The 27,983-nt window shown below is 47.6% G+C and overlaps 1 protein-coding gene across 2 annotated transcripts; it reads left to right on the top strand.

Moving 5' to 3' along the window:
* The first annotated feature begins 10 nt into the window (after nucleotides 1-10).
* On the top strand, nucleotides 11-27,358 carry WDR91 (WD repeat domain 91). 2 transcript variants are annotated; one of them, XM_089780599.1, is made up of 15 exons: nucleotides 11-230; nucleotides 5,074-5,253; nucleotides 6,524-6,731; nucleotides 8,172-8,263; nucleotides 9,784-9,923; nucleotides 14,090-14,267; nucleotides 14,554-14,712; nucleotides 16,650-16,843; nucleotides 17,222-17,372; nucleotides 19,929-20,023; nucleotides 21,696-21,864; nucleotides 22,714-22,822; nucleotides 24,444-24,556; nucleotides 25,832-26,029; nucleotides 26,780-27,358. In XM_089780599.1, the coding sequence occupies exons 1-15, from the start codon at nucleotides 108-110 to the stop codon at nucleotides 26,942-26,944; spliced, it is 2,274 nt and encodes a 757-aa protein (XP_089636725.1). In that variant the 5' UTR covers nucleotides 11-107; the 3' UTR covers nucleotides 26,945-27,358. The 2 variants fall into 2 exon arrangements, with proteins under 2 accessions (XP_089636725.1, XP_075790533.2); XM_075934418.2 differs by having other exon boundaries at nucleotides 8,172-8,254.
* Nucleotides 27,359-27,983: the final 625 nt, after the last annotated feature.

Raw genomic sequence — 27,983 nt, forward strand, 5'->3', positions numbered from 1 at the left:
GGGCCACTCTCGGGGGGGGGGGGCGGGGCCGCGTAGGCCGAGGCCGCCGGCTCGCTGCAGCGGGGCTGGCTCCTGGGCGCCGGGCCTGGCTGCCGGGGCGCGGGCCGATGGCGGCGGCGACTGAGCGCACGGACGAGCTGGTGCGGGAGTATCTGCTCTTCCGCGGCTTCACCGGCGCCTTGAAGCAGCTGGATGCGGAGATCAAGGCGGACAGGGAGAAGGGCTTCCGGGTGAGGCCGCCTGGCGGGCCGGGGTGGGAAGGCTGAAGCCGGTGCCTGGGGGTGCGGTGCTGGTGGGGGGCTGGAAGGGAGGGAATGAGGTTGCTGGCGGGGGGTGAAGTGGGGGACGGGAAAGGTGTTGGTACTTGGGAGTGGGGTGGGATGGAGTGGGGGGAGGAATGTGCTGGGGGGCAGGGGGAGAGCCCCTAGCTCCTGAATGCGGGACACCCAACACACTCTGTGCTGGACCCTCTGGGTTTGGTGTGGGGTTAGTTGCTTTGTAATAAATAAGTGTTGTAGGCTTAGTCATTTGTGCTCTGTAATGAGCACATGAGATGGGTGTGGGGTGCGGGCATGTGAGGGACGAGGGGATGGGCACAGCTGAGTTCCTTGTGTAACAGTCGGGCCAGGCTATTGACTGTTTGGTGCTGTTGTGGGATTGAGGTACCTGGGGATTTTAGTGTTGGGAGGGCATTATCTCTGTTTAGAGTTTCCAGCATCTGTTCCTGTATCTTTGTGCTTCCCTGAGATGCTACAGCTGCCTAATGAGATCCCTAGTGGACTTAGTGGAGTCTTCTACTTTTCTTTACTCCTTGGTAGGAGAGACTCTCTGTTTAAGGAGTAACTTCTGTAACTGTGTTGCTGATTGTAGTGGAAATGTTTCCTTAAAGAGGGGTGACCAAAACAGGCCACTTCACCTTTAACGGTGTTAATTAATATGTGTTAATTACTTATGCTAAATTCTGTTCCAGCTATGCATTTAGTAGTGACACTCTTGAGTATGTGTACACTAGCACTTCTGTTGCTGTAACTTATGTTGCTCAGGGTTGTGATAAAAACAACCCCCTGAATGACATGTTACACTAACAGAAGTGCTGGTGTGGACAGTGCTGTGTCAGCCAGAGATGCTCTCCTGCCAACTTAGCTAGCACCACTCGTTGGAGGTTGTGGGGAGAGCTCTCTCCCATTGGCATAGACTGGCTACATGGGAGACCTTACAGGAGTGCAGCTGCATTGGTACAGCGGTGCTGCCAGGGTTGCTAGTGCAGACATAGCCTGAGTATGTTTCCCAGAGGCGAAGAAGAGCTCTGTGTAAGCTCAAAAGCTTTTGTTTGGTTTGGTCTTCACTACCAATTTATGTTGGTATAACTGTGTCACTCAGTGGCATAATTATACCAAACTAATCCCGGTGTAGACAGCACTATGTGAACAAGCTACTCTAGGGAGGTGGAGGTCATATGCTGATAGGAGAAGCACTTCCATTGGCATCTTCTGTAAGCACTACAGAGGCAACACAGCACTGAAAGTGTGGACAAAGCAATATATGTTAGTCCAGTAACAGACAGTACATCACCCACACCATCTCTCTAGTCCCCTAAAAAAGGAGGGTATTGCAATTGCAATGTACCCTGAAAGTTGCTGGATTCTAGTTTAGCCTTACTTCCTCTGGAAGCTTATTCCTACATAGCTTATTTCTCTCATCTGATAATGCTATCTCCAGCTACCATGTGTGTCAATTGGGGTTGTGTAAACTCTCTTGTTCTAGAGAGGAGCAACTGTTAGCAGGTCAGTGGAGGAAATAAGGTTGTTTATGTGCCGAGGTCCGACCTTTGCAGAGCTTTAAAGACCAAGGCTTTGAACGGCAACAGGAGTGAATTGGGAGCCAGAGGTGGGATCAGAGGATGAAACTTACAAGCTAGTGGTTGTCTGTCTCGCTGAGGAGGTGGGCAGCCACATTTTGTCCCTCCTGTGGCTTCTTCATTATTGACACATTAATTCTGAGACACAATAATTTACAGTAACCTAGACTAGAGGTGTAAGATTTATGGATTGCCGTTGCCATTTGTCATGAACATAGGGCAGAGTTTCCTAGAAAGCTGTGGACGTCTGTCTGTATTGCAGAGCATGAACCCTATGCAGAATGCAATATTCTGTGAAAGCAGCTATAAGAAATGCAGTTGTTATTATGATCCTTATATTGCAATTGAAAGAAAATCTGCAGTTCCTAATAAATGCTTTGTAATCTACATAATTTAATTTGCATGCAGGTAGTACATATATGCCCCCCTTCCACCCGTCACTTTATCATCTGTTTATGAACTAACTGCTAGCTAGCTCATAGCTTCAAAGTGAGCTGTAGTTGAATATGGTATTAATATGACAAAGGATATAGCATTGGAATGGACTTCCTGGATCAGTGAGTCCAGTCCCTATTGTAGGCAACCTCATCATGTAAGGGCAGAAAGATCTGGAGGGGAATCAACAACTTTGACTTAAGCCACTCTTGTTCATGAGCTTTTAACAGATTATTTTATATGAACAATTTGGAAGCTTTAAGCATTAGATAGACACTATATATACTTATATAGAATTATACAGAACTTATGATCTCTGAAAACAAAATATTGGATTCAGTCTCACTATGATCCACAGGATTCATTTTCTGTGAATTCCAGTGAGCGCATCTTTGTTTGCCCAAGGAATAAATGATACTGTAACCTTGTTCGGAGCCTATATCTAGATATTTTATAGATGGCAAACTTTCTCTGCCACCAACTGCACAGCCATGTATAATAATCTTATTGAATAAAATGAAAACCTCCTGCAGTATATCTGAAATCCAAGCATAAGGCCCAGAAAGTCACTGATTTGCAAAAAAGGTGCAAAAAATAAAGTGATAATATCTGATGGTGAAAAGTAAACAAGATTTTAAGCAGTTTCAATTTATTGTTTTTGTAACCAGCATAGAATCTCTTTTTTTTTTTTCTGAGTCTCATGTTGGCCATCAGAAATTGGCACACTGAAATCCTGCTTCTACATCATTGTTCCATGCCATTCAAGTGTCAAAAACGATTTAAAAGGGACAGTCAACATAAGGCTCCTGCGCTGTAAACAAATAAGCTTCTGTGCATCTGTTGCTAATATGCTAAGTTAGTGGTCCACAAATGTTTTCTGTTTGTCTTACAGGCAAGAAAGGATGAATCTGTCCATGCCCTTCCTTCCCTCTCCCCAGGAGTCATGTTCAGGAGCTAGAATGGGGCCAGGAGCAGAGCTAGGGTCAGGAGCTGGAGGCTGAACCATGATCAAGACCCAAAACGGGATAGAGTGGGGCTGGGTGGTGCTCCTTCTGTGAGCCCATGAACATTCCTACTGGCTGCCCTCAGGCTGTGTGCCCCACAGTTTGGAGACCTCTGTTAGATTATTTGAAAGTGAAAGAAGGTTATAATATGGCTTACAGGCAGTCCCCGGGTTACGTACAAGATAGGGACTGTAGGTTTGTTCTTAAGTTGAATCTGTATGTAAGTCGGAACTGGCGTCCAGATTCAGACACTGCTGAAACTGACCGCCAGTTCTGACTTACATACAGAATCAACTTAAGAACCCCAGGCGTCCCCAAGTCAGCTGCTGCTGAAACTGATCAGCAGCTGATTCCAGGAAGCCCGGGGCAGAGCAACTCTGCCTCGGGCTTCCTGTAGTCAGCGCTGGTCAATTTCAGCAGAAGCTGACTTGGGGACGCCTGGGGCAGAGCAGCTGGGGTGCTACTGGACCAACCCAGCAGCACCCCATCTGCTCTGCCCCAGACGTCCTGATTCAGCCGCTGCTGAAACTGACCAGCAGCGGCTGAATCAGGACCTGGGGCAGAGCAGCTGGGGTGCTGCCGGGTTGGTCCAGTAGTGCCCACGGGCGCTGCAGGACCAATCGGCAGCGCCCCAGCTGCTCTGCCCCAGAGTCCAAAACAAAAGCCTGGTCTGCTGGGGGGGGGGGAGCACACTAGCTGCGCCCCCCCCCCCCCCAGCAGACCAGGGACACGGGGAGCAGAGCCGCAGCGGCAGCGGGGTGCCGCGCCTCTGAGGCTTTGCTCTGGCAAAGCCTCAGAGGCAGGGACCCCGCCACGGCTGCGGCTTCAGTCTGGGTGCCTGTGGTCTGCTGGGGATGGCCCCCAGCAGACCACAGGCACCCGGACTGAAGCCGCAGCCGTGCTGGGAACCGCCGCTGCTACCGCTCCAGTCTGGGTCAAAGCGGCAGCAGCGGCGGTTCCCCGCGCCTCTGAGGCTTTGCTCTGGCAAAGCCTCAGAGGCGCGGGACCCCCCCGCGGCTGCGGCTTCAGTCCGGGTGCCTGTGGTCTGCTGGGGACCGTCCCCAGCAGACCACAGGCACCGGGTCTCAAGGGGCAGCAGCAGCGGTTCCCGCGCTTCTGAGGCTTTGCTCTGGCAAAGCCTCAGAAGCGCGGGAACCCGCCCGGTGCCCCTGGTCTGCTGGAGACAGTCTCCAGCAGACCAGGGGCACCGGAGCAGCTTACGAATGGGGCTTTCTCGCCCCGACTTCCGGGGCGAGAAAGCTCCGTTCGTAAGTGCGGATCCGACATAAGTCGGATCCGCGTAAGTCGGGGACTGCCTGTACTTGATATGATGCTCTTTGCTAACCTTTTCCATTTTTCTTATCTTGGTTAAATAAAGTTAGTTTCATTTTCAAGTTTGGGTTTCAAACTATAGGGTAATATTTTTATTTAAAAACATTATTAATTACATTTTAAAAAAGTAGGAACATTTCTGCTGGTCCATAGGTTTTAGAAAAGCGTGTGTTTACAAAATGTCAGTTTGACCCAAACTTAGATTGAAGAAGAGTTTAAAAAAAAGGGAGACTGCCAATGGAAAGGTTCTCTTGATTGGAAAATATTACTATAGAATTTAAACCATTTATTTATTTACTGACTTAAATAGATATGGAAAATATTCTAACTTTACTTTTGTGGTTAACTCTCCAGCATCAAGCTCTGGATATTCTTGTGTAAGTGAAACTGTCATGTGACCGAAACTAACAACTGGACTTTTTTGGTTCCCCATTTCCTTATCAGGTGGATAAAATAGTGGAACAGCTGCAGCAGTTCATTCAGAGTTATGATCTGCCTGCCCTTCGGGATTACTGGAATTATCTTGACCGGCGCCTTTTCAGTCGTTTGGAGGATGTGTATCGGCCTACGGTGAATAAGCTGAAAACCAGTTTGTTCCGCTACTACCTCGTCTACACTGTTCAGGTACATATTATTCCGTTTGTTTTTAAAACTCTGCTTACGTGGTGTTCATGTCAAATAAAAGGGATAATTACCATAGTTGGCCTCATCATTTAGGCTACATTTACACTGCCCAGTTATTTCGGAATAAACTATTCTGGAATAGTTATTCCAAAATAGCTTATTTTGAAATAGCACATGTACACTGCAGGGAAGCCTCAAAATTAAGCTGAGGCAGGCTTCCCTAATGGAGATGTGCTATCTCAATTTAGAGCCCCAGGAGGAATAACTTAGCCCTTCACCAGGGTCATTCTATTTCAAAATAGCAGAAGTGGAGCATCTATACAGCCCCTGTTCCGAAATAACTATTTTGGAATAGGCGTTAGTCTTCGTAGAATGAGGTCTACAGAAGTCGGAATAAGCCATCTGTTATTTCGAAATTATTTCTAAATAATGGAATTGCTGTGTAGACTCTAGTATCGTTATTTTGGAATAACGGCTGTTATTCCAAAATAACTTCGCTGTGTAGACACACCCATAGAGGCCTTTGTGTTTTGGCTCTAATTGTGGAGGGGTTGAGTGAGTTAGTAATGAGACAGTAAGTATGTAGACGGTTTGGTTTTATTCATTGCAAGCATCTCTGTGGCACCCATCAGTATAATATCTGGGTGCTTTTTTCACACTTCCCCTGTGACTCCACCCGACACCACCAAGAACTTTGTCACTTGAGCATGAGGAGCCTTGTCATTATGCTAAATGGATGGTGGCTGCAATGTCAGAACCATCAGCAAACTCTTTGGAAGACCTCTTCTCTCATATTCCAACCTCTTGCTCTGGATACATGTTATAGCACCACCCTTCACTATAGGTGAAGGAGCCCTGAATGGGAGTCACTTTCCAGTCCATTAGCTGTAGGTACTGAGAAACTTGTGGCATGCTCTTCCTTGCCTCAAGAGCTGAAAGCATTAGACCGTGTGTAAACACACAAGCTGCATTGGCAATTTAATTAAACAGGTGTGAACCCAGCCACATGTAGGAAAGGCCTTAGGGATTGTGCAAAGGACATTTGATTCAGTGCATTATGTTGCATTTTTTAGTGAATGGATTTGGGATTCTTTAGGTATGACAGTTTCCATTTTGATTTGTGTTAAGTCACTTTTCTGCTACTCCGTTTGATGGGGCGGGTTGGGTATATTGTTTTGCTCTCTATTCTGAACTCAGGGTAACTATATTTTGGATTTCTTGTAACAGAAAGTGGTAAAACTCAGGTCACACTTTGCTTTGTATGTTTCAGACAGGCCGGAATGACAAGGCTCAGGAGTTCTTTCTCAAGCAAGCATCAGAACTCCAGAACCAAGTGGAGTGGAAGGATTGGTTTGTTCTGCCATTCCTCACCAACGCAGATTCAAACCCCACCTTTGCCACGTATTTCTCACGACAGTGGGCAGACACGTTCATCGTGTCTCTGCACAACTTTCTTAGCGTCTTATTTCAGTGCATGCATATCCTTTGTTTCAAAAGAATACTTGCCATTATAGAGCTAAGTCTCATGTACCCCTTCAAATGGGTACACGTGATGTTCTACTTACTGCAGCAACACTGCCAAGAATCTAATGGTATCAAATAAGATTAAGTGCTGCCTTAAGACTGTTGCTAAGACTTGAGGCTCAATAATAAATCTGGATCTTTGGTGATCAGTGGATGTCGGTGAGATAATTGATTGTTTAATAACCAAAATGATTTTATATGAGAAGATGTTATGCTTACAGGGCCAAACTGAGTCAGGGCAGAGATGAGTCCAGTTTTAGTATCTGGAGTGTAGTGACCCCAGAATTACTGTAATATGCACGTTTTGTTCTTGAGCCCTTTTCCTTGCTTTCTGGACCACCGGCACCTGACGCTGCTGCAAGGTGACGCATGATGGCTCACTGGAAAGGGTGCAGCCCAGTGCCCATGTGACTTTGGTTTTCTTTGAAAATTTCATCTGCTCCTTTTCCTTGTGAAGAAGACTGTGTCACGGTCAGGCTGAGGGCAGTTGAACACAGAAATAAAAAATGATAGTTGAGATATTAAATACTTGTTCTTGTAAGTCACCTTTCAGTTTATACATTAACAGTATGTCTTTTTCATAACACTTCTGTAGAGGGATAGAGAACAGGCTGCAGGACTGAGGAGTTTAATTAGAAACCACTCTTGACTATCATTTTAAGACTATTCCAAGCAAATATCTACCTTTAAATTGTTCCAGGAGACAGCCTGAGTCTGGAAAGAGATCACTGAAATTCTTATAACATGTTGGGGCCCATGGGTATAGAATTAAGACTCTGAACAAAAGAGTAGGTGGACAAAGATTAATTCTTTGCTCATAACCCAGCTAGAAATGCCTTTTGGGATAGATCTTGGCCTGGCATCTCTATATTGTCAAGAAAAGCTAAGCATCAGGGAGGAGAAGGTAGATACAGTTCACAAGTTACTAATTCCCAGTCCACCTTCACAGGATGATGGCAAGATTTGCCTTGTGCCAGTGTTGGGAGAGCTGGCTTCTGTTTCTAGCTGTCATACACTGGTCTGAGCCAGTGAAAGTCACTTACCCTCTGTGGGTCTCTGTTTCTCACCTAAAAATAGGAATCATACTTCTACCTTGCATAGAGTTTGTGAGGATTAATTTAATGTCTGTTAAAACACTTGTAGATCCCCAAAGTGATAACTATGAAGTAGGTTTAGTTCAGTAGGCCACAAGCCCACTAACAAGTCATGACTTTACCTATGTTCCTAGCTACCCATGGCTTCTTCCAAGGACTAGACTGATTTGCTCTGTCTACCACTTGCCCTGAAAGGCAAAAAAGCCACATGAGTTCTATGCATTAACTTATGTGGAAATAGCTTGGCTAAACAGGATGTGCAAATACTGTTGTCTTGGGTTTCTCTTTAACCTTCCTCACCTGTCCCAGTAATCTTGAACTTTGATGCCGAATGTCAGAGGAGTGCTGTCATACAGGAAGAAAATGAAATTTTGCGTCAAAAGGTCTGTGGGGTGTGTTGAATTTAATAAAATGTCAAAATCAGATATGTGAATGCATTATTTTGAGGTGGGATAATGGACTCTTGTTGCTCCCGTTTTATCATCACTTCAGTTTAACTTTGCTTCTTGTTGACAATGTTTTCTCTTTCAAAAAATTTACTTTGGCTTTGTCTGAGAAAGTTGCACATATTTTTTGTGCTTTGTTAATCCATTACTAGCCCTTATCTAAATACTGTTATGTTGGTTTAAGAATGCCTTCTTTTGGATTAACCGAAACCTATTTGCAGCCTATTTAAGTGAAACTGAAAGAAGCCCAGTTTAAACTGAAATAAGAGTCCACATGGCTTTTTGCACCAGTGTAACAAAATTGATATAAAATCACATCTTGAGTTAAACCAGTGAACCTTTCTTGTGTCACAAGATTTTAGTGTAATCTGGTTCCCCAAATGTAGTAAATAATTTTTTTTAAAGGAACACTAGATAGGAGTTTAAACTCCAACTTTATCCTCTGCTGCACAAGAGCTTTATGATCAGATGTTTCACTTCCTGATATGCTTATCCTGTTTTTTCTGAAAGCTGATATACAGTGTTTGTTTGCCTAAGATTTTTCAGGATGCCAAACATCTTAAACTGCAGTGTCAAAAATTATCTGCCATATACAGTGGCAAATGCAAGTACAGTACAAGAGCTGGAAACCTTTGCTGTTAGAAATCTATGAAGAGGATGTGTGGAGAGTGATAACGATGTTCTTTTTCAATTAGTATGAATTTTTAAAAATATCAATCTTGATTTTATTTTCAGTCAAACTTAAGCTGTCTTATCTTTGTCACGTTAATTGGGTTTGCAGCTTGAAGTAATGTCAACTTTCAAATTGTACCGGGTAAAATCATATTCTGCTTTTCACCCTTTTCTTTCAGGTTTGGGGTATTAGTTCACATTAAGAAAGAGACAGTTACCTATGAAATGTGTTGTGAAATCATGTTTTTAAGAATTGATTTGCAGGGTCTGAGTAAATGGTAGCTTTTCTTTGAAATCTCCCGTGAATCTGGGTCACTGTTTTCACTGTCCATGCTGAGTGAAGTGCTTGATAAGAAAGCATGATAGGAAAAATTGACTCCTAAAATCCCTTTATTTTCAGGCACTTAGGATGTTAGTAATGGGTGAGAAATTAAATATGATTTTTATCTGACCCTCTTCTATCTGAAAAAACAGAAACCTCTTGAAGTACAGCTTCACTCTAGCTAGTCTGCTTTAAGTTTGTGCACGCAGAGGGATAAAAGGCACTAGAACAACTGCTTGTGGAGAAGAGTGAGGAGTTTTAGCAGACTGTGATTTCATGTGCACAGACCACTGATTGTTCTCTGTCACGCTGAATAATTCAACATTGAGCCAGTCAGAACAGCTCTTTTTTCCATAACCTACTGGTGTTGCTGCTGGATTAAGAAGTGGCGTGTGGTGTTGATGTCATGTGACACTGACACAGAGGGGAACCAGTGAAACCTCAGCTAACTCACTCTGTTCCCTTGTTGTAGCTTTTTGCCTTGCAAGCTGAGACCTACCGAATGAAGAAAGAGGAGCTGCTGCAGCAGCAGCAGCAGGAGGAAGAGTCAGTTGTCCACCACAAATTGCCTGCTTACGTGGCCAACATGGACCGACTGGGGGACTCTGAGCTGTGAGTGTCTCAGTAGGGTCAGACAGCTGCAGAGGATGGCTTCTGTTAGTGCTTTGGTGCTGTGATGAGAGCCCCTTTCCCTCCTTTCAGCACCTACCGTGTGGAGTGATGACTTTTTTTTTTATAGAAATCCTTGTAGTTTGGTTTTCATCTCTCAGAAATGAATTGTATGACACAATGGATTGTTTCTGCTGTTCTTCCCTTTTGGAGGGAGCTCATTATCCTCTGTCAGAGCTTTGACATTTCCACTCGAGCAGCCATGCTGCCCATAGATTATAAAAATGACTCTCTTGTATAGTAGTGGTCCAAAACCATATCTTACATCAGTGGTACTGTGCTGTGTTGGACCTAGGGATGTGAAAGACTAGTCAACTACAGGCAGTCCCCGACTTACGTCGGATCCGCAGTTACGAACGGGGCTGCCCCGGAGGACACGGACTGCGGGACCTCGCGGTCCTGCCGCCCGTGTACTCCGGGGCTTTCTCTGCGTCTCCCTGGTCTGCAGACCAGGAAGACGCGGAGCAAAGCCGCGGAGGGGCTCGGGCAGCGAGGCAGCCCAGGCGTGCCTGGGCTGCTCCGCTGCCGGCTTCTCCGAGGCTTTGCAAAGCCACGGGGGGGCTAGGGCAGCGAGGCAGCCCAGGCGCGCCTGGGCTGCTCCGCTGCCGGCTTTCCGCGGCTTTGCAAAGCCTCGGGGGAAGCCGGCAGCGGGACAGCCCAGACGCCCCGCGGCTGTCCCGCTGCTGGCGTCCTCAGAGGCTTTGCTCCCCGTCTCCCTGGTCTGCTGGTCTCTGGCAGACCAGGGAGACGGGGAGCAAAGCCGCGGAGGACCCAGGCGGCGGGACCGCGGTGTGTCTCGGTCCGCTGCCCGTGTCTTCCTGGTCTGCTGGGGTGGGGGGGTGGGGCGCAGCTAGTACGCCCCCCCCCCCCCCCCCCCCCGCAGACTAGGCTTTTCTCCGGACGCCTGTGGCAGAGCAGCTGGGGCGCTGCCGGTTGGTCCCGCAGCGCCGCTCTGGGCGCTACTGGACCACCCCGGCAGCACCCCAGCTGCTCTGCCCCAGGCGTCCTGATTCAGCCGCTGCTGGTCAGTTTCAGCAGCGGCTGAATCAGGACGCCTGGGGCAGAGCAGATGGGGTGCTGCTGGGTTGCTCCAGTAGCGCCGAGGAGCCGCGCTACTGGAGCAACCCAGCAGCACCCCAGCTGCTCTGCCCCAGGCGTCCTGATTTAGCCACTGCTGAAACTGACCAGCGCTGACTACAGGAAGCCCGAGGCAGAGTTGCTCTGCCCCGGGCTTCCTGGAATCAGCTGCTGATCAGTTTCAGCAGCAGCTGACTTGGGGACGCTTGGGATTCTTAAGTTGATTCTGTATGTAAGTCGGAACTGGCCGTCAGTTTCAGCAGCGGCTGAATCTGGACGCCAGTTCCGACTTACATACAGATTCAACTTAAGAACAAACCTACAGTCCCTATCTTGTACGTAACCCGGGGACTGCCTGTAATTGACTATTCAATAAGCAAAAGCTTATCGGATAGTCGATACTCTAGTCGACTAGTCACTTCCCCCTCCTTGTTGCCTCTATCAGAAAGAGGCAGAAATGGGGGGGGGGAAGGAGGAATAGGAAGGGAGGCTTCAGAGCGGCAGCGCTGCATGGAGCCGGGGTCAGCTGGAGACTCCCCGTTGACTCCGGCTCCACACGGCTGCCGCTTTGAAACGCCGTGGGGAGCCCCACTCGGTGTTTCAAAGTGGCAACACCGCATTGAGTTGGGGTCAGCGGGGGTGTCCCCAGCTGGCCTCCGGCTCCATGTGGTGCTGGTACTTTGAAATGCGGTGGGGAGCAAGGGGCCAGTGGGGGGATTCAATCAGTCCCTCACTGGCCCATTGATCCCTGTATTGCTTTTGCCTCTGCTTTTGCTGTTGCTATTCCTCCAAGGCGAGGCTCCTTTATAGATTAATTGAATAGTTGATGCAAATTGCATTGACTATTCGATTAGCTTATTAATTTAAATGTAACATCCCTAGTTGGACCATGACTGCAGTCTCTAAGGGGTAGAGTTCCTGCCTCACATCTACCTATCTTATTAGCTGGGGAGAGCTTTGGCACCTGCCTAAAAATGCTGTTCCTGAGAGACTCAGGTTGCTGTTGAGTAAGAAGTGTAATATTTTCTCCTTCTCATAACTCAAGAACTAGTGATCACCCAATGAAATTAATAGGCAGCAGGTTTAAAACAAAGAAAAGGAAGTATTTCTTTGCACAACACACAGTTGACCTGTGGAACTCCTTGCCAGAGGATGTTACGAAGGACAAGACTATAACATAGTTCAAAAAAGCCAGATACATTCATTGAGGATAAGTCCATTGATGGTTATTAGCCAGGTTGGGCAGATATGTTTGTCAGAAGCTGGGGCTGGGAAACCAGTGATGGAACACTTGATGATTCTCTGTTCTGTTAATTGCCTCTGGGGCACCTGGCATTGGCCACAGTTGGAAGACAGGATACTGGGCTAGATGACCTTTTAGTGTGATTCAGTATGGCGGTTCTTAAGACACTTCACTGTTGCAAGGGGGTGACTTCACTGCCTTGCAGTTCTCCCAGTGTTTGCTAACAGGAGCAAAAGGCTCTCTTCCATGGTGCTGTGTGGCACTCAAAGCCACCAGATTAATGAGCTGACTCCAGAAACCCCATTTTAAAATGTGTTCCTGTTGCCCAATCTGAAACCAGTAAGACCTAGTGGAGAAGATGGCTATGCAAGTGATGACAAAACATTGTCTAGTGGACTGAAGGGTATTCAATTAAATTCTTATTTTTTGTGAGGTGGAGCCTTCAAACTTGATTTGCATTTTACAAAGATTGTCATAGGAACATGCATTTAGGCAGGCGACCTATTTATTACTACTATTGGGACTTGAACTTTCCCTAACAACTTTATTTGAGTTGAGGCACTGCAGCGTTGAGCAAATCTCTAATGCTGCTGGCATTGATCTAAACAAAGCCTGTATAGGTTTGAGTCCATGTCCAGAAAAGGAGCTTTCAACTGCTTAGATCTTCCTTTTGGAGCTTATCAAGTTGATAGATTTTGAGACCACAATAGGAGACCATTACGATCACATAGTCTGTCATCCTGCATAATGCAGGCCAGAGAATTTTATCCGAGGATTGAGTACTGATCCACATGGGAAGTTTTAAAGTTCAGTTGTATTTGAAGAAAAGAGAAGGGCAAACATTTTCACTATTTTCCCAGTATCAAAGGGGAAAGTCTGAATCTGCAAAAGCAGTGAGGAGTCCTGTGGCACCTTATAGACTAACTGAAGTGTAGGAGCATAAGCTTTCGTGGGCAAAGACCCACTTCGTCAGATGCATTTCTATTTTCCCAGTGTTGCTTTTATGTGTCTAAATGGGGAAAAACTGGCAGCAGCTGTGGCCGTTGTTAACTGCGCTGCTCAAATGACGGTCAGTCTTTCCTTGAGAACAAATACACAGACTATGAGTTGAGACCAAATGCAGAAATTGCTGCCTGCAAGCTCAATGAGTTGAATGGCCGGAATGGAAGTGTTGTGTGATTAACTAGAAGCACTGCTATGGTTACAAAGGTTCTGAAGTCAGACACTTGTAAATGGTGCAGCAGCATTGTGGGCTTCCTCTTTTTAATGCTGTGACTCTGGCAAGGGTGTGTGCGAGTGGAGGCCTTTGGAACACTAGGCCTGAACACTTATCCTTCCGTGCCCGATTTGAGGCCTACGTTTCACAGCTACTGAACATCAGACAGAGCTAATGTAGTCTGGAGTTCCAAGATTAGTGGACACTTCTGAAAACTTGAGCTTCAGTATTTCCAAGAGTCTCTCTTAACTACCTGATTGGAATCTTCTGAAAGGTTTTCCCCCACCCTAGGACCGCTTCCATGGAAGCCTGACATGGGCCCAGGGTCTTTGAATTGCAGCTTTAGTTTGTTGGCAAAATTCTGAATGAAATCCCATGGGTCGAGAATGTTTCCATGGAAGGTTTTTTAAAAACCAAATATTAATGCCTGGTGCTTCCGCCACCTGGGAACAGATCTCTCAGTCTTGGAAACTAGAAGCAGTGTAGTCAATGTGTGTTGGTTATTAGATCTCTGTCCAGTTTGATGCACTGGTTTCACCCCATCCAAGTAACTATTTTTATTTTTTAAACCAGTGATATGACACGCAGCCAGAGGAGCACCACACACTCTCTTCAGTCTCGAGGGGGCTTCCTATCCTCTCTGCTCTCTCAGAGTAAGAAGGGTCCTTCTAGACCAACCATGACAACTGGAGTCTCCCCAACACAGACTGGCGGAATACTGCTAGGGAAAAAGGAACCATCAAACCATCAGGTAGTTCCCCAGTGGGTTTTTTGTAAGGCAGTGCTTGAACAGCCAGGGAGTTAACCTGTGCCAACTCCTCTATTTTGGCTTATCCTTGAACCTAGAAAAGCCCTCCTTGGAACTACCATCTTGTTCTCATCCGGATCCTGGGACTGAATGGCAGTCAGTCAGTCCAGAGCTGCATTGCTCTGTGTGTGGCTGGGATTGTGCCTCCCATTTTGGTCTTTGTTCAAAGGTTTGACACCGGTATGAACAGGACTCAGGATTTACAGATTTTTTTCTCATTTCCTTCCAGAGCACCAAAGGAAAGGAGGTAGCAACAGGCTGCAAAGATGGAAAGAGTCACTTTACTGGGCTGACAGCAAATGAGCCTGTCTTAGTACAGCACCGTCAGAGGCGTCTGCAAGATCATGGGAAAGAAAGAAAGGAGCTTCTATCAAAAGTAACTTCCCAGGTATTCGGAAGAATCACAGATAGTCTTGGAATTGTTCAGTTGCACTGGGCAGTAGAATTTAGTAAGGCAGATACAGGTTTCTGTAAAATCCCTAACCTGATATTTTAATGCCCCATCATTGTATGAAAGGTCAGTTATTGTGCTAATCTCATTCTTAGAGTATTTCTGCAGAAGCGAGGAGGGATCTGGGTGTTAAGCAGGAGTTAGAAGTCTGTCACTTCTCTCTTCCCCCTTCCTCTGTCTCTGCCATCATCAGTGGCCCTCAACCCTTCAGCTACAACTACATGATGTTTCATTTTGATCTCACTTTATCAACAGTGATACCTAGTGACAAGACCTTAGTATGAGCTGTCAGCCAGAAGTAAAATCCCTATCTTTAAAAAGTGGTGCTGTCCCAGAGATGCCAACAGCTCTAATTCAAGTGCCATTTCTTTCTTCACTGTAACAGCCTGGGCCATGGAGAACAGTTTGACAGGTTTTCCTGGGAAGAAAGGCAGAGGCTTGACGCCCTCACATGTAAGAGTTAGTTGTCCAGAAGAGTGGATTTGCAGTGAGTGGGCAGGTTGCCTACACTCTGTTTTCAGTGGCTCTCCTGGCTTCCTGCCAACACCTCCTGCTTCCCTAGCATTCCCTGAGACTTTCTGGAACCCACCGTCTATGGTTTTAACCCTTACAGGCAATTTAGTTAGCTAAATGGCTGGGATGTAATATCCCTCCCATTCATCACAGCAGCTGCTTCTTGTATTTGTTTATCTCAGAGACTTTGGCTTGAGGGCCCCTTATAAAGATGTGGTAGGAACAGCCGTGCTTATCAGTCCTCCCAGGCATCGTTTTGGTGTGTGAAGTGGCATGGCCAGATTATCCAGCCCCCAGTGTGAAGCTGGCAGAACTGACCTCCCCTGGCTTCTCAACAAGTTTTCTTTGGCCTTCCTATTTTCCCCGACTTTGTTTAGCTCTCGGGAAGCTTGTTGCTTTAGGTGTAACGTGTTCTGGATATGCCTGGGCAGAGAGAAAAGGTGATGCCGTCCTTTTCACAGGCATTCAGCTGTGTTTCCTTCCAGGATAACAACTAATATGAGTAAGGCAAAGTTCTCAGGCTTCGGTTTCACAAGCTCTTTGCAACCCTGTGACTGCAGATGGGATTTGATTCTCTCCCATTGCACAAAGCAGGCCAATAGTATCTCTTGCTTTTGTATCTCTTGACTTCTCCAGATAATGCAGTGCCACGGTGCTGTCTCCAGGTATCTCCAGCTCTGCTGCTTTCCATTTCTTGTGCTTAAAGCTCTTGTCCTGAGAGGAAGGATGGTCTTGTGGGATGATACCTTTGTTCAGTTCCTGACTCTGCCACAGACCTTCTGTGTGAATATAGGTGGATCAGTTAATCACCATGCTGCCATTCCCTGTCTGTAAAATGGGTGTAATGCTCCTTCTCCTACCCTCTGTCTGTCAGTTTACTGTATAGGCTGCTATTGTGCTTATGCATTCCCACAATGGGGCTGCAATCTTGATTCAAACCTGCATACAATAATAGACCAGTGATCTGGATAACTAATAAACATGGAGCAGGACAGAATTGGACACGAAGAGGAACATGAGGGGACATATCTGCAGTGGTATTTTAAACTTCACTTAATCTGCAACTTTGACAGGCTTTCGCTAGAAAAAAATCTGTTTAAAACTACGACTCCAGCACCTTTTAGAACAGCTGCCTGACGCGCGCCGGGCTCGTTTCCCAGGGCAGTCGTGGAAAGGGGTGCATGTGACTGTGATAATGTTGTGCTCTCCAAAAGAGCCACCTCGTTTTTGCCAAAGGGTTTTAGCCACTCTGCCTCTCGTCGTGCAGCTCCTTGGGTCTCTCCTTTGTCAGGTTGGCTGAGAGTCACTTAACCTAATGCTGCTGCCTAGTGGTACTTCTGAGGCTTCTTTCCTCTCTGTAGGGCCAGAGTGTTGAGAAAAAGATGGAGAAGGGTGCTACTGAAGCAGAACCTTCCCCCGAGCTGCAGACTGAGCAGTCAGAAAGCCTCACCAAAACTTCTGCATTCAGCACCGAGGCTGGAGGACAGGAGCAGCCGTTCATTGTCCTGAGCCAAGAGGAGTATGGAGAGCACCATTCCTCCATCATGCACTGCAGGTAGGGGGGTGCTTTTTGTGTGGTGGAGATATGATGAGTCATTTCCTCCTGGGGAGGGGTGCAGAAGCTACTCCAAAGGTAGCATTCCATGGTGACTGGTGAAGTGTCAGTGCCTTTGCTACGGGGGGAAGGGGGATACCGGTGATGCCCAGGAGAATTAAATCTATGGGAAAGCAGGCTAGTATCACAAACGGGCATCATGCTGCCAAACTCTGTACAGATCCTTGTACTGCGCCTGATATCCCAGCATCTGAGCACCTGCAGTAAAATGGTGCATGTTGCACCAGCGAAGGAAGACTGCTGAGCTGAGTTTGGAGGGAGGCGTTTCTAACCGTGAGCGTAAGGAGAATGCTCGTTGATGTTTTCTTCTGTGCATAGGGTGGATTGCTCTGGGCGGAGGGTGGCCAGCTTGGACGTAGACGGGGTCATCAAGGTGTGGTCTTTTAATCCCATGATGCAGACCAAAGCGTCGTCCATTTCCAAATCTCCGCTGCTTTCTTTAGAATGGGCAACCAAACGGGACAGGCTGGTGAGTAGCATATTTACTTGTGTACTATTGAGTTGCTACTGATCCCTAACACATAGGGAGTACGCATCCCTGCCAATGGTTTTGCTATATATCATATGGTCACTGTGCTATCTGAATTTGAAACTAAAGCCAGCTAATGTCACATGTCAATGTAGATGTGTCGGAACAGGGAATGTAGACCGTGCTTATAGGACTGGTGACTCTATGCTGGGGAGCAGTGGCTCTGGAAAAGATTTGGGAGCTGTGGAATAATCAGCTGAATGAGAGTTCCTAGTGTGACACTGTGACCAAAAAGGCTAATGCGATCCTGGGATGCATAAACAGGGGACTCTCAAGTAGGAGTGAAGAGATTATGTCACCCCTGTATGTGGCAGTGGTGTGACCACAGCTGGAATACTGTGTCCAGTTCTGATGCCGACAATTCAAGAAGGTTATTGATAAATTGGAGATGGTTCAGAGAAGGGCCATAAGAATGATTAGAGGCTGTGAAAGTGATTGTGCAATTTGAGTTTATTTAGCTTAACAAAGAGAAGGTTAAAGGGTAACTTGTAGGTACAGTAAAACTCCAACTGTCCGGCATCCAGTGGTCCGGCAGTCCCGATAGTCCGGCACCAACTGGAACCCGGAAGTGCTCCGGCCAGCTGGACAATTGGAGCTGCTGGCAGGGAATGGCTTGGCGAGGGGCGAACCCTCCACCGTTTTGCAGGAAGGCGGGGGAAGCCCTGCACCGCTGCTGAGAGTTTCTGGGAGGGGAGTGGGCTCCCCACCCCCCACATTGCAGTAATTATCACCGAGCAGGGGGGTGAGGGGTGGCACTGCAGAACCAACCCGGCAGCACCCCAGCTGCTCTGCTCCACCGCTTTTCCGCTGCTTGTCAGTTTCAGACACTTCCCCAAGTCCGCTGCTGCTGCTGAAACTGATGAGCAGCGGACAAGCGAGGAGTAGAGCAGCTGGGGTGCTGCCGGGTTGGTCCTGCAGCGCCGCCCCTCACCCCTCTGCTCGGCGATAACTACTGCAGTCTGCGGGGTGGGGAGCCCGCTCCCCTCCCGGAAACTCTCAGTGGCGGTGCGGGGCTTCCTCCGCCTTCCTGCAAAACGGCGGAGGGTTTGCCCCTCGCCGTGCTCTTCCACGCCCACCCTCCTGGATGCAGTGCGGGTCCCGGCAGACCCATCACAGCCCCCCGCCAGAGAACCTCCCGATGCTCTGGCATATCTGATAATCCGGCACCACCTAGGTCCCAAAGGCCAGATTATCAGAAGTCTACTGTAATTATGGACTCTAGTCAGGGGAAAAATATTTAAAAATAGGCTCTTCAATATAGCAGTGGGAAGTATAATATGATCCAATGGCTGGAAACTGAAGCTAAACAAATTCAGATTGGCAATATGGTGTACAGTTTTAATGATGAGAGTAACTAACCATTGGAGCAATTTTCCATGGTGGAGTCTCCATCATTGGCAACTTTTAAATCAAGATTGGATGTTCTCCTGAAAGCTCTGCTCTACGAATTGCCTTGGGGACAGTTCTCTGGCTGAGTTATATTGGAGGTAAGAAGAGAAAATCACAAACATCCCTTCTGGTCTTGAAATCTATGGCAGTGGAAGGGAGTTGTCCATTTAGGGGCTGATGGTGAGAAACCTCTAAGAGCTGAGCCAGAGAGCAGAGTGGGAGTGTACATCCTGAGCAACTGAGCAGAAGTTCAACACTGCCTGCATCAGTAGGGGGACCAAAGGACTGGAAATTTGGGTGCTGGCTTCTGTTTCCTGAATTGCTGTATAGCTTTGGCTAATTCAGATATCCCCTTTCCCCATTGGCTGGGCCTAATAGCTTTTTCACAGGCTTGTGCAATAGTGTTCTCCTTATTCTGCTGGGTAATAGGATGAGAAAGATACTGGACTAGATGGACCTTTGGACTGACCCAGTATGGCCGTTCTTATGGTCTTACGAGAATTAATTTAAGCAATGAGTTGGCATCCAGTGGGATTCAGTATGAAAAGACAAAGTCCAAAGCTAAATGATTGTTCTATTTTCTTACTAGAACCTTTAATGCTGCTGATGTGTATATATACTTGGTCCATTTTAACCGATACATCTCCTTTCCCAGGACAAAAAGAGGTATCCTTATCTCCCTAGCTCTTATCCAGCAAGCTTGACTACTCATGCTGCTTGTCTCCATGCCAGCTTTTGCCCAACACCAAATCTCTACTCTTAATCTGATACCATTTTGTCATCTTCCCTACACCCCACCTTGCAGTGTATGTCCTGCTTCTGAAAGATGACCTGTTCCATTTCGGAATCCTGACCTAGTCCTGTTTCCAAGTGGCCACAAATGCCACCCTGTAGGGGCTTTCTGAGAGTAAACTGCCTTGGAATAGAGCCAGTCCCCTGGGAACATTCGCAAGGGGATAGGATACTTTCTGATGGACTGATATGTAGTCAGATGTGGGTGTTCTAAAAAGAATGCTTCCCACGGGATGTGGTGATTCAGGGACAGAGCTACTGCACTCATTCTCCGTTCCTTACCTTCTGCTTCTTTCTCTTCTGCTTGCTTTCAAGCTATTGCTGGGCAGCGGGGTTGGGACAGTTCGTCTCTATGATACCGAAGCCAAGAAGAATCTCTGTGAAATTAACATTGATGAAGACATGCCCAGGTAACTGTGAAAAGCTCATGCATTCCTCTGCCTATAGAAGAATAGAAGGGCTTTCATAGTTTCTCCTGCATTCGTATGACTCTGTTATCCAACCCCGATTTCAGAAGGGAGTGTCCAGTCCCGAGTGAACGACTGCCCTGTGTAACAGGAATGGTTGATGCTGATGATTAATTTATTACATGCTATTTTTTTCTAGCAAGTTGCTTCTCATTCTCTAGTGTCTTTTTTTCAGGATGCTTATTAAGTTTCAGAGCAGAGGTGGGAAATAATTTTTGATAGGGGGGACACTCCAAGATTTCTGGAAAGTGGTTGAGGGCCGCACTCTTGTGTGCTAGTAATGGAGGAGGTGCGGGGTCTGGAATGGAGGTTGGGTGCAGAAGGGAGCTTAGGGTAAGGGACTGGGGTGCAGAAGGGAGACTGGAATCTGGGAGGGAGTTGGGATAAAGCAGGTGGTAGTGATCTAGGGCAGGGGACTGGAGTGCAGGGGTTTGAGATGTGAACTGGGGTAGGAGGGGATTGTGATTTGGGGCAGGAGATTGGGGTGCCAGATCTGGGAGGAGGTATGGGTGTAAGAGGGGGTCAGAGGGTTTGGTTATGTTGAGTGGGGTGGAGTTTAGAGAGTTGGGGCAGAAAAGGGCTGGGGTGCCAGAAGCAGGCTGCAGCCACAGGACTTACTTAGTAGCTGCCAAACTAGCCTGCCTGCCTACAGAGCTTAAAATGTTTGCCTGCCTGCCTGCTTGCCTGGCTATGTGCTTTGTGAATAACTGAGCCCAGGAGAGGGGGCGTGATTCTTCTTAGCTGCCTGTTATTCTAGCATGCAGCTCCCATTGGCTGGTTTCTGTCAGATACCGGCCAATGGGAATGTGCTGGGGGCAGAGTGGCTCCTAAAACGTCTCCCCTCCCCTCCAGTTTTAAAACAGAAACAGAGCCCTGCAGTCGCATTTCTGCATAGGGCGCGGGGCAAGCTGGAGAGCCTACTTGGGGCTCTCCGCTGGCTGGATTCGGTAGCTTTGTGGGCCAGATGCAGCCCACAAACCATATTTTGCTCAGGCCTGTCTAAGAGCCGTCACATAGATGTTTGTCGGGAAGATGGACACAGAATTGAAGTGACAAGTCAATTCTGTGTGTGGTCTAATCTAGCAGCAGATGAGCAAGAATGCCTATTGTAATCTAGAGCATCAGTGGTCAGTGTAATCCAGACATCTTTTGTTCTACTCCCAATAAGGCAGCTCATTCTAGGCTTTAACTAGCACAGATCCCTGAGGGCCACCCCATTCTGCTGTGACCAGTGCACAGCATTCTAATGCACGGTCTTCATGCACAGTATCGAGTTCTGCCCCACACTGAAATGTGGGTGAGCAGAATCGGAAGGCGTGTGAAGGTGTGTGCATGCTGGTTAGCCGTACCAACCCCCCTCAGCATGGGTTGCTTTTGCCAGCAGCAAGAATTGCCTTGGCTTGGGGGAATGGTATGGCTGCCATGTCAGATTGCCATGAGAGACACAGGCCCCAACCCTGCTGCTGCTGCTCTGAAGGCCTTGCAGAGCGGCTTCTCCAGGAGCGACTTTTACCTGGGTGAGGGGGAGAACTTAGGAATGGTGGCTACTCTGGTCTCCCTCTGCGGGTTTCTTACCCAGAGGGACTAAGCTGACTCCTGGTGCTGTATATTTCAGGATCCTATCCCTTGCATGCAGCCCAAGTGGTGCCTCCTTCGTCTGCTCAGCTGCAGCGCCAAACCTGCTCAGCCAGCTGGACCTCGCAGCCCCTGAGACTGGAGGCAGAGGTGTGAGCCAAGTTCCAGGGAAGCTGCTTCTGTGGGACACTAAAACCATGAAGCAGCAGGTATTGTCTCATGTCTTCACTCCTTGAATCTGCTCACTCGGAACAGGGAAGTGTTTTTCTCCTCGCCCCAGTCCTCGGGTGGGCTTACATGGTTGAATGTAGCTTTTTCCAGCCTCCGTTGTCCCAATCTGAGGTATATTTAGCGGTGGCGGGTTGCTCCACTATCACTATGCCCGTGGGTAGGGTGTGAGGGACCTGCTCAGGGTTCATGTTCTCCACTTAGCATCGAGACTGAGAGAGCTCAGCAAACCAGTCTTGTGAATGCTCAGCCTTGGCCAGCTGGGTCAGTCGTCACACTGGACACAAAGGGATCACTGTACCATGTGGTGTTCCTTTTATTTCTGCGTGCCTGTCACAGTAGCATGTGGGTGCCTTTATCGATGTATTTGGGTAAGGGAAGCCTCCCAGAGGGATTATAGCTCTCCTGGCTTATCTGCTTCCTAGCTTCTAATTAGAAGGCTTCGACTCAGAGGGGTTTCATGGGCCCTGATGTCCTGTCCCTGTGACCAGTCGGAGCAGGCTATGCCCATGCTCCGACAGAGGTGATTCCCCAGCTAGCAACTGGCAGATATTGGTGCCTTGACCTAGAAAGCTCTGAGTCAGCCAAGCTGGACAGTTGGCTCTGTTAACTAAAGCATCCTAATGAATGCAGCCGTTGTGCTGGGATGCAGTCAGAGGTGGTCCCAGGAATACCTGTAGGGTGAGAGTGAGGGGGTGGGATTCCAGATAGGGGGGTCACTCTGAAGTCTGGCTGAACAAACTGGAGACCTTGGGGGTACCTACTCCATGGAAGAGGTTTGTAGGGACGTGCCCTGAGTGAAATCCACTAATGGTGACTTTACCTTTTAGCTCCAGTTTTCTCTTGAACCAGAGCCCATTGCCACAAACTGCACGGCCTTTAACCACAATGGCAACCTGTTAGTCACTGGAGCAGCAGATGGAATCATTCGTCTCTTTGGTAAGAATTCTTTGGGTTCTCAGATGACACGTTGGCTCCCGTGTCACCTTTCCTAGCTGAACAGTTCCCAGAGTGCTCCTCAGCATGACGAGAGACACAAAGGCAGTGCGATGACCAGCATTTAGTGGAGAGAAGTTGGCTGTTCCTTGAAATGCTGTGGAATCCTCCTTTCCCTCCTGCCCCCCTTAGAGCAGGCGAAAGCGCAGCATAGCCCATCTGGAGAGCGGCGCTTTCAGCAGTGCAGTTACCCCAGACACAGCACCAAGGTAACACTGGTGTGAGCCCAGGCTCTGGAGCAGGGCCAAAGTTGAATATGGCCAACTGAGCTGTTCTCTCCCCTTCCGGCTGGCTGTTTGCTGCTCACTCTGTCTGAACTCTTTGGTCTGTACTTGTAAATGGAAGCTCGCTTCCCCCCCGCTCAGAGTTCTCTCCTGTGTAAGCATAGGACTTGCACTTGCCTAACTAAGCCTGCAGACTAGCATGCTGAGAGAAGTGCCATCACTTGTTCTAAGCAGAAGTGGGGATCCTAGAACAAAAATGACAGTTTAAAAGGAGCAAGTGCCAGTCTTTTGAATGCTCTCTACTATCTCTGATGGGTCACTTGTTCTCTGGCTCAGTGTGGCTCTTCATCATGCCATTGGCACACACGATCTTCTATTTTATCTTGACAGTGGGAAAAGTTCAGAAAAGGGCAAAAAAAAAAAAAAGATTAGGGATTTGGAACAGCTGCCCTATGAGGGGAGATAAAAGTCCCAGTTCTATTACAGTTTAGAAAAGAGGAGACTCAGGGGAGATAGAGGTCTATAAAATCAGGACTGATGTGGAGAAAGTAAATAAGGAAAAGTTATTTACTTGTTCCCGTAGCACAAGAACCAGGGATCACAAAATGAAATTAATAAGTAGCAGGTTTAAAACAAGCAGGACGTATGTGCTTCCCTCTCTTAATGAGTCTGGACTCAAAGAGGAAAGCAAAATTGTATCTGATGCTCTCAAGTGTCTTTAATCTAGTGATACATTTGTGTAGACAGCCAGGTGGGCTGTTGGGGTAGGTTGTAGCCTTCTCTGCAGCTTTCCTCATTGTGCCTCCCCCACCACAGGAGGTAGTTCTAGCTTTTTACATGTTCCACTTCCCCTCCACTCTCCACAGTGTTCTCCAGGGTAGGACCTTGTTCTAGTTGAAGGGGAGTCATTTAAGATCTCTATGTTCTGTGCTAGAAACTGTCTTCCCATATAAGAAGATTGCCAGGAAAAATGCAGCGTTGGCTTCATAAATAACACACTGGTGGGTAGGCTGTCCTGGCATGTTGTACTGCTGGACAGGGGATTGCCTTGAGCAGCCATTGGGCTGCCATTGACTGCCTCTTCCCTCATCTTGTGGGGCTCTGAGCAACGGATGGACTCTGTGAAGGCAGAGGAAGTATGTTTGGAGACAGAGCATAGCAGGAGAACAATCCATGTTTGGAAGACTGGGGGTAGAGTGGCTGGAAGGAAAATTGGCCTGGCTGGAGACTAGGAGGCTGCATGGTGGGCACAGGGAAGGCATGAGACACCCTGTCTTCAATTTTACGAGCCTCTTCTCCAATTCCCACCTGTGTGTGTTCAGTGATTGCTCTCCCCTCAGATATGCAGCAGCATGAGTGTGCTCTGAGCTGGAAGGCCCATGATGGGGAGGTCTACTCTGTTGAATTCAGCTATGATGAAAACACAGTTTACAGCATAGGAGAAGATGGGAAGGTAGGTTCTGCATTCTCACAGTGGGAAGACAGTGGCCAGAGCCTAGACTGTTCTCCCTGCTCATCAGCTGTGTTGGCTTTGCACGGAGCGCTGTTCTTTCCTGCGCAGCAAGAGTGGATGGGCTCTTCCATTGTGCATGGACAGTTCCACACCTGGGGCCCTTTCCCTGTCTTGGCAGGCAGGCCAGTCCACAAGGGAGAAGGAGGTTCGGGGAGAGGGGAAGGGGCGCACTTACTTCTGATGCCCACTGGGAGCAATTCCTGGTGGGTTATAAATGGCATGATGCAGAGGGAGTAGCTGATCAGCTGGAGAGAAGGGGTGGGTGAAGAGTTGTTCATCCCAGTTTGTTGAAGACATGGAAGGGGCCAAGCGCTGTAACAAGGTATCACAGAGTCCCGGTCCCGAGGAGCTTAGTCTGGTTCTGATATCTTCACACACTAAACCACAATGTCTTCCACAGTGAGGAGCGCTTCCGCCTTCTCCCCCTATTCCCCAAATATTCCTTTCATTGAGATTGGGTCAGTGATGGCCTGGCTAACCTAGGGGAGGCTAACCCAGGGGAGACCCCAAGCTGGGAAGTGACTTAGTTGCTGTATTTGGCTTTATGGATACATCTAGACTACATGGCTCCGTCGACAGAGCCATGTAGTCTAGACGTACCCTATGAGACTAAAGATATTGGCTGCCCAGGCCTAAGGTGCCCCTCGTGAACTAAGTGTGCCAGTTATTTAAAGCCACCAATAAGCAAAGAGGCCAGCAGTAGCCTGGACCATGAAATAGCCATGGCTAGTTTAACCTAAAACAAAGAGAAAATGGACCCTGCCTCAAACTCCTGCCCGAAGCAGCACTCCCCCGCCCAAACTATGCCTTGTAACACGCCCTGAGGGTCAGCACATTAGGGGGGTGTCTGAGCGATGGGACAGCAAGTTCCAGAGCCGAGAGCACCCTGCTAGCAGCTCCCTCTGTTGTGTAATGCTGAGTGCACCTGTTGTGGTGGCACAGCCCCAGGAGACAGGCAGGGTCCAGTCATGGTCATTACCTGTTGGAACAGTTTACTGGGGTATCATTTACAAGATCTGCTCCAGCTCAGCCAAAAGTGAGGGACTCGATACAGGGATGACTGGCTCAGATTCTGTGTCCTGTGTCATGCAGATCAGAATAGATCATAACGGTTCCTTCTGGTCTTAAACTCTCTGAACTGTACTTAGCTCTGAGATAACCTATAGCCTGAATTTCTTTCACTGGAGACTTTTATCCCTTCTTTTGCTGTCCTAGTTTATTCAGTGGAATATTCACAAAAGTGGCATGAAAGTGTCTGAGTACGCCCTTCCCACTGATGCCACAGGCCCCTTCGTGCTCTCGGGGTACAGCGGGTATAAGCAAGTCCAGTTTCCGCGAGGAAGGCTTTTTGCTTTTGACTCTGAGGGAAACTACATGCTGACCTGTTCCTCCACTGGGGGCATCATCTACAAGGTAAGTGTGAGAGACATGGGGGAGGTTGGGCTGAAACAAACCAGCTTCCTTATCCAGGAGCTGAAATTCCAGCCTTCTGAAAGAATTTGTTAGTACTTTGAGCTAATAAGGGCCACCACCAACTTCTAGTTCAGGTTGTCTGTGTAGTCTGGGCTTACTGATAAGTCTGACATTGCAGGTGCATATGCAGCAGCAATGATACACCGCAGGTGAGCTGTTGGGTTACAAAAGCCCCATTTTAAATAGTTTTCCTTTCTTGAAGAATCTGATCTGTGTTGGATGGGATACAGACTTCTACAGGCTCAGAATATCTTAGTGCCAAACTCACAGACTAAGCTGCATTTTGACTGCTAATTTTGCCTCTTTGCTGTACACATGTTTACTGGATGTAGAAGGATTTCCTTTTACTGTTTAAAGTGAAATAAGGAAGAAAAATGACCATTTCCCTGCTCTACGTATCTATAGAGCTCTGCAGATATCCGTTCTATATCTGCGGGTGTCTGCATCCACAGATGTGGATATATCCGTGGCTCATTTTTGCCAATATGGATGTAGAGATGCAGATACAAAATTTGTATCTGCATGGGGCTCCATTTGGCAGCTGCCCAAAGCCCACACCACTGAACGACATGCCTGTTGGGGTTCCGAGCTTATGTCAGGCTTTAGATTCTCATTGGAACAAGCTGCTTCTGCTGCAGAAACCTGCTTTTAATAAGTTCTTGTGTTCTGTCTTCCCCACCGCTGCTGCAGCTGAACAGCAATGAGAAGATCCTGGAAAGCTGCCTCTCTCTGGGAGGACACAGAGCCCCAGTGGTCACTGTGGACTGGTGCACAGCCATGGATTGTGGAACCTGCCTCACTGCCTCAATGGATGGGAAGATTAAACTAACAACCTTACTTGCTCAGAAATCTTAAACTGAGCAGCACTGATAGGAAAGAGCCAGATGTGTTATGAAATCAGTGTTAACCATAAAAGAACAAAGTACATGGAAGAGAAGAAGGCAAATTACAATCACTCTTCCCTCATTTTAGCTTTTATCTTCAGGACCAAACCTTTTTTACACACAGCAAAGTGCTGCAGTTTAGGAGCCTGTTTAGTTACAGGGAACAGTGGCAACACTGAAGAACCAACACTCTAAGATTACCTGTTTTGGCAGCTGTGGAGCCTCAAGCACCACATGTCTCTAAGTGGTAGGGGGAGGTTACATGCAAATAGAAGCTGAATGCTGAATTGCATTTTATCACAATGGCTCCAACTGAAAATGCCTGCGTGCAACTCATAGTATTCTATATGTAATTTTTTTTCTTAAAAGAAACTGTTCCATTGCATTTGACTTGTGTACTTATTGGTGTAGTAGATTCATCTCTCTCTCTTTTTTTTTTTTTTTTTTAAATCCAGAAGGGAAAATCATGATCAGTCTGGTTCCTTTTCTACATAATGGGCTATTCAATAAACCAGTGATTCCTGCATTTAGGTCAGTCATGTGTGGTTGAAACTAAAGCATATCTTCTAAAAGGAAACCCAGGCTTGCATTAGGGATGATAAGATGCAGTTAACTGGCTAATTGAGAAGTTGATAGAATTTTTATCGACTACTTAATTAGTTGATTAGGAAAGGCAGCCCAGGCCAGTCCCAGCTTGCGCTGTGTCTGGGACCTACCCCCACTTGCAGCTCTGCAGTTTAAGTGTACTAAGAGCCAGGCTGCCTGCCTGGCCGGAGCAGCCTTTATCTCAGGGATAGGGTACATTTTCTGGGTGTGGCTTTGATGTCAGAATGACCTTTGGAAGTTCAGGAGGGATTACTGTCCAGCTGATTAGCAGAGCACCCACAGGTAGGTTTGTGTTTCTGTGTGCAGTGCACATACACAGTCCTAAATGCACATACAATCTATCTCCACATGGATGGAAAAGATGAGAGGGAACAGTTTCCCTTATCTAGTCTTGCAGATCTCCA

This window comes from Pelodiscus sinensis, chromosome 1 (assembly GCF_052426305.1).
Source record: "Pelodiscus sinensis isolate ZL-2025 chromosome 1, ASM5242630v1, whole genome shotgun sequence".
Classification (NCBI taxonomy): domain Eukaryota; kingdom Metazoa; phylum Chordata; order Testudines; family Trionychidae; genus Pelodiscus; species Pelodiscus sinensis.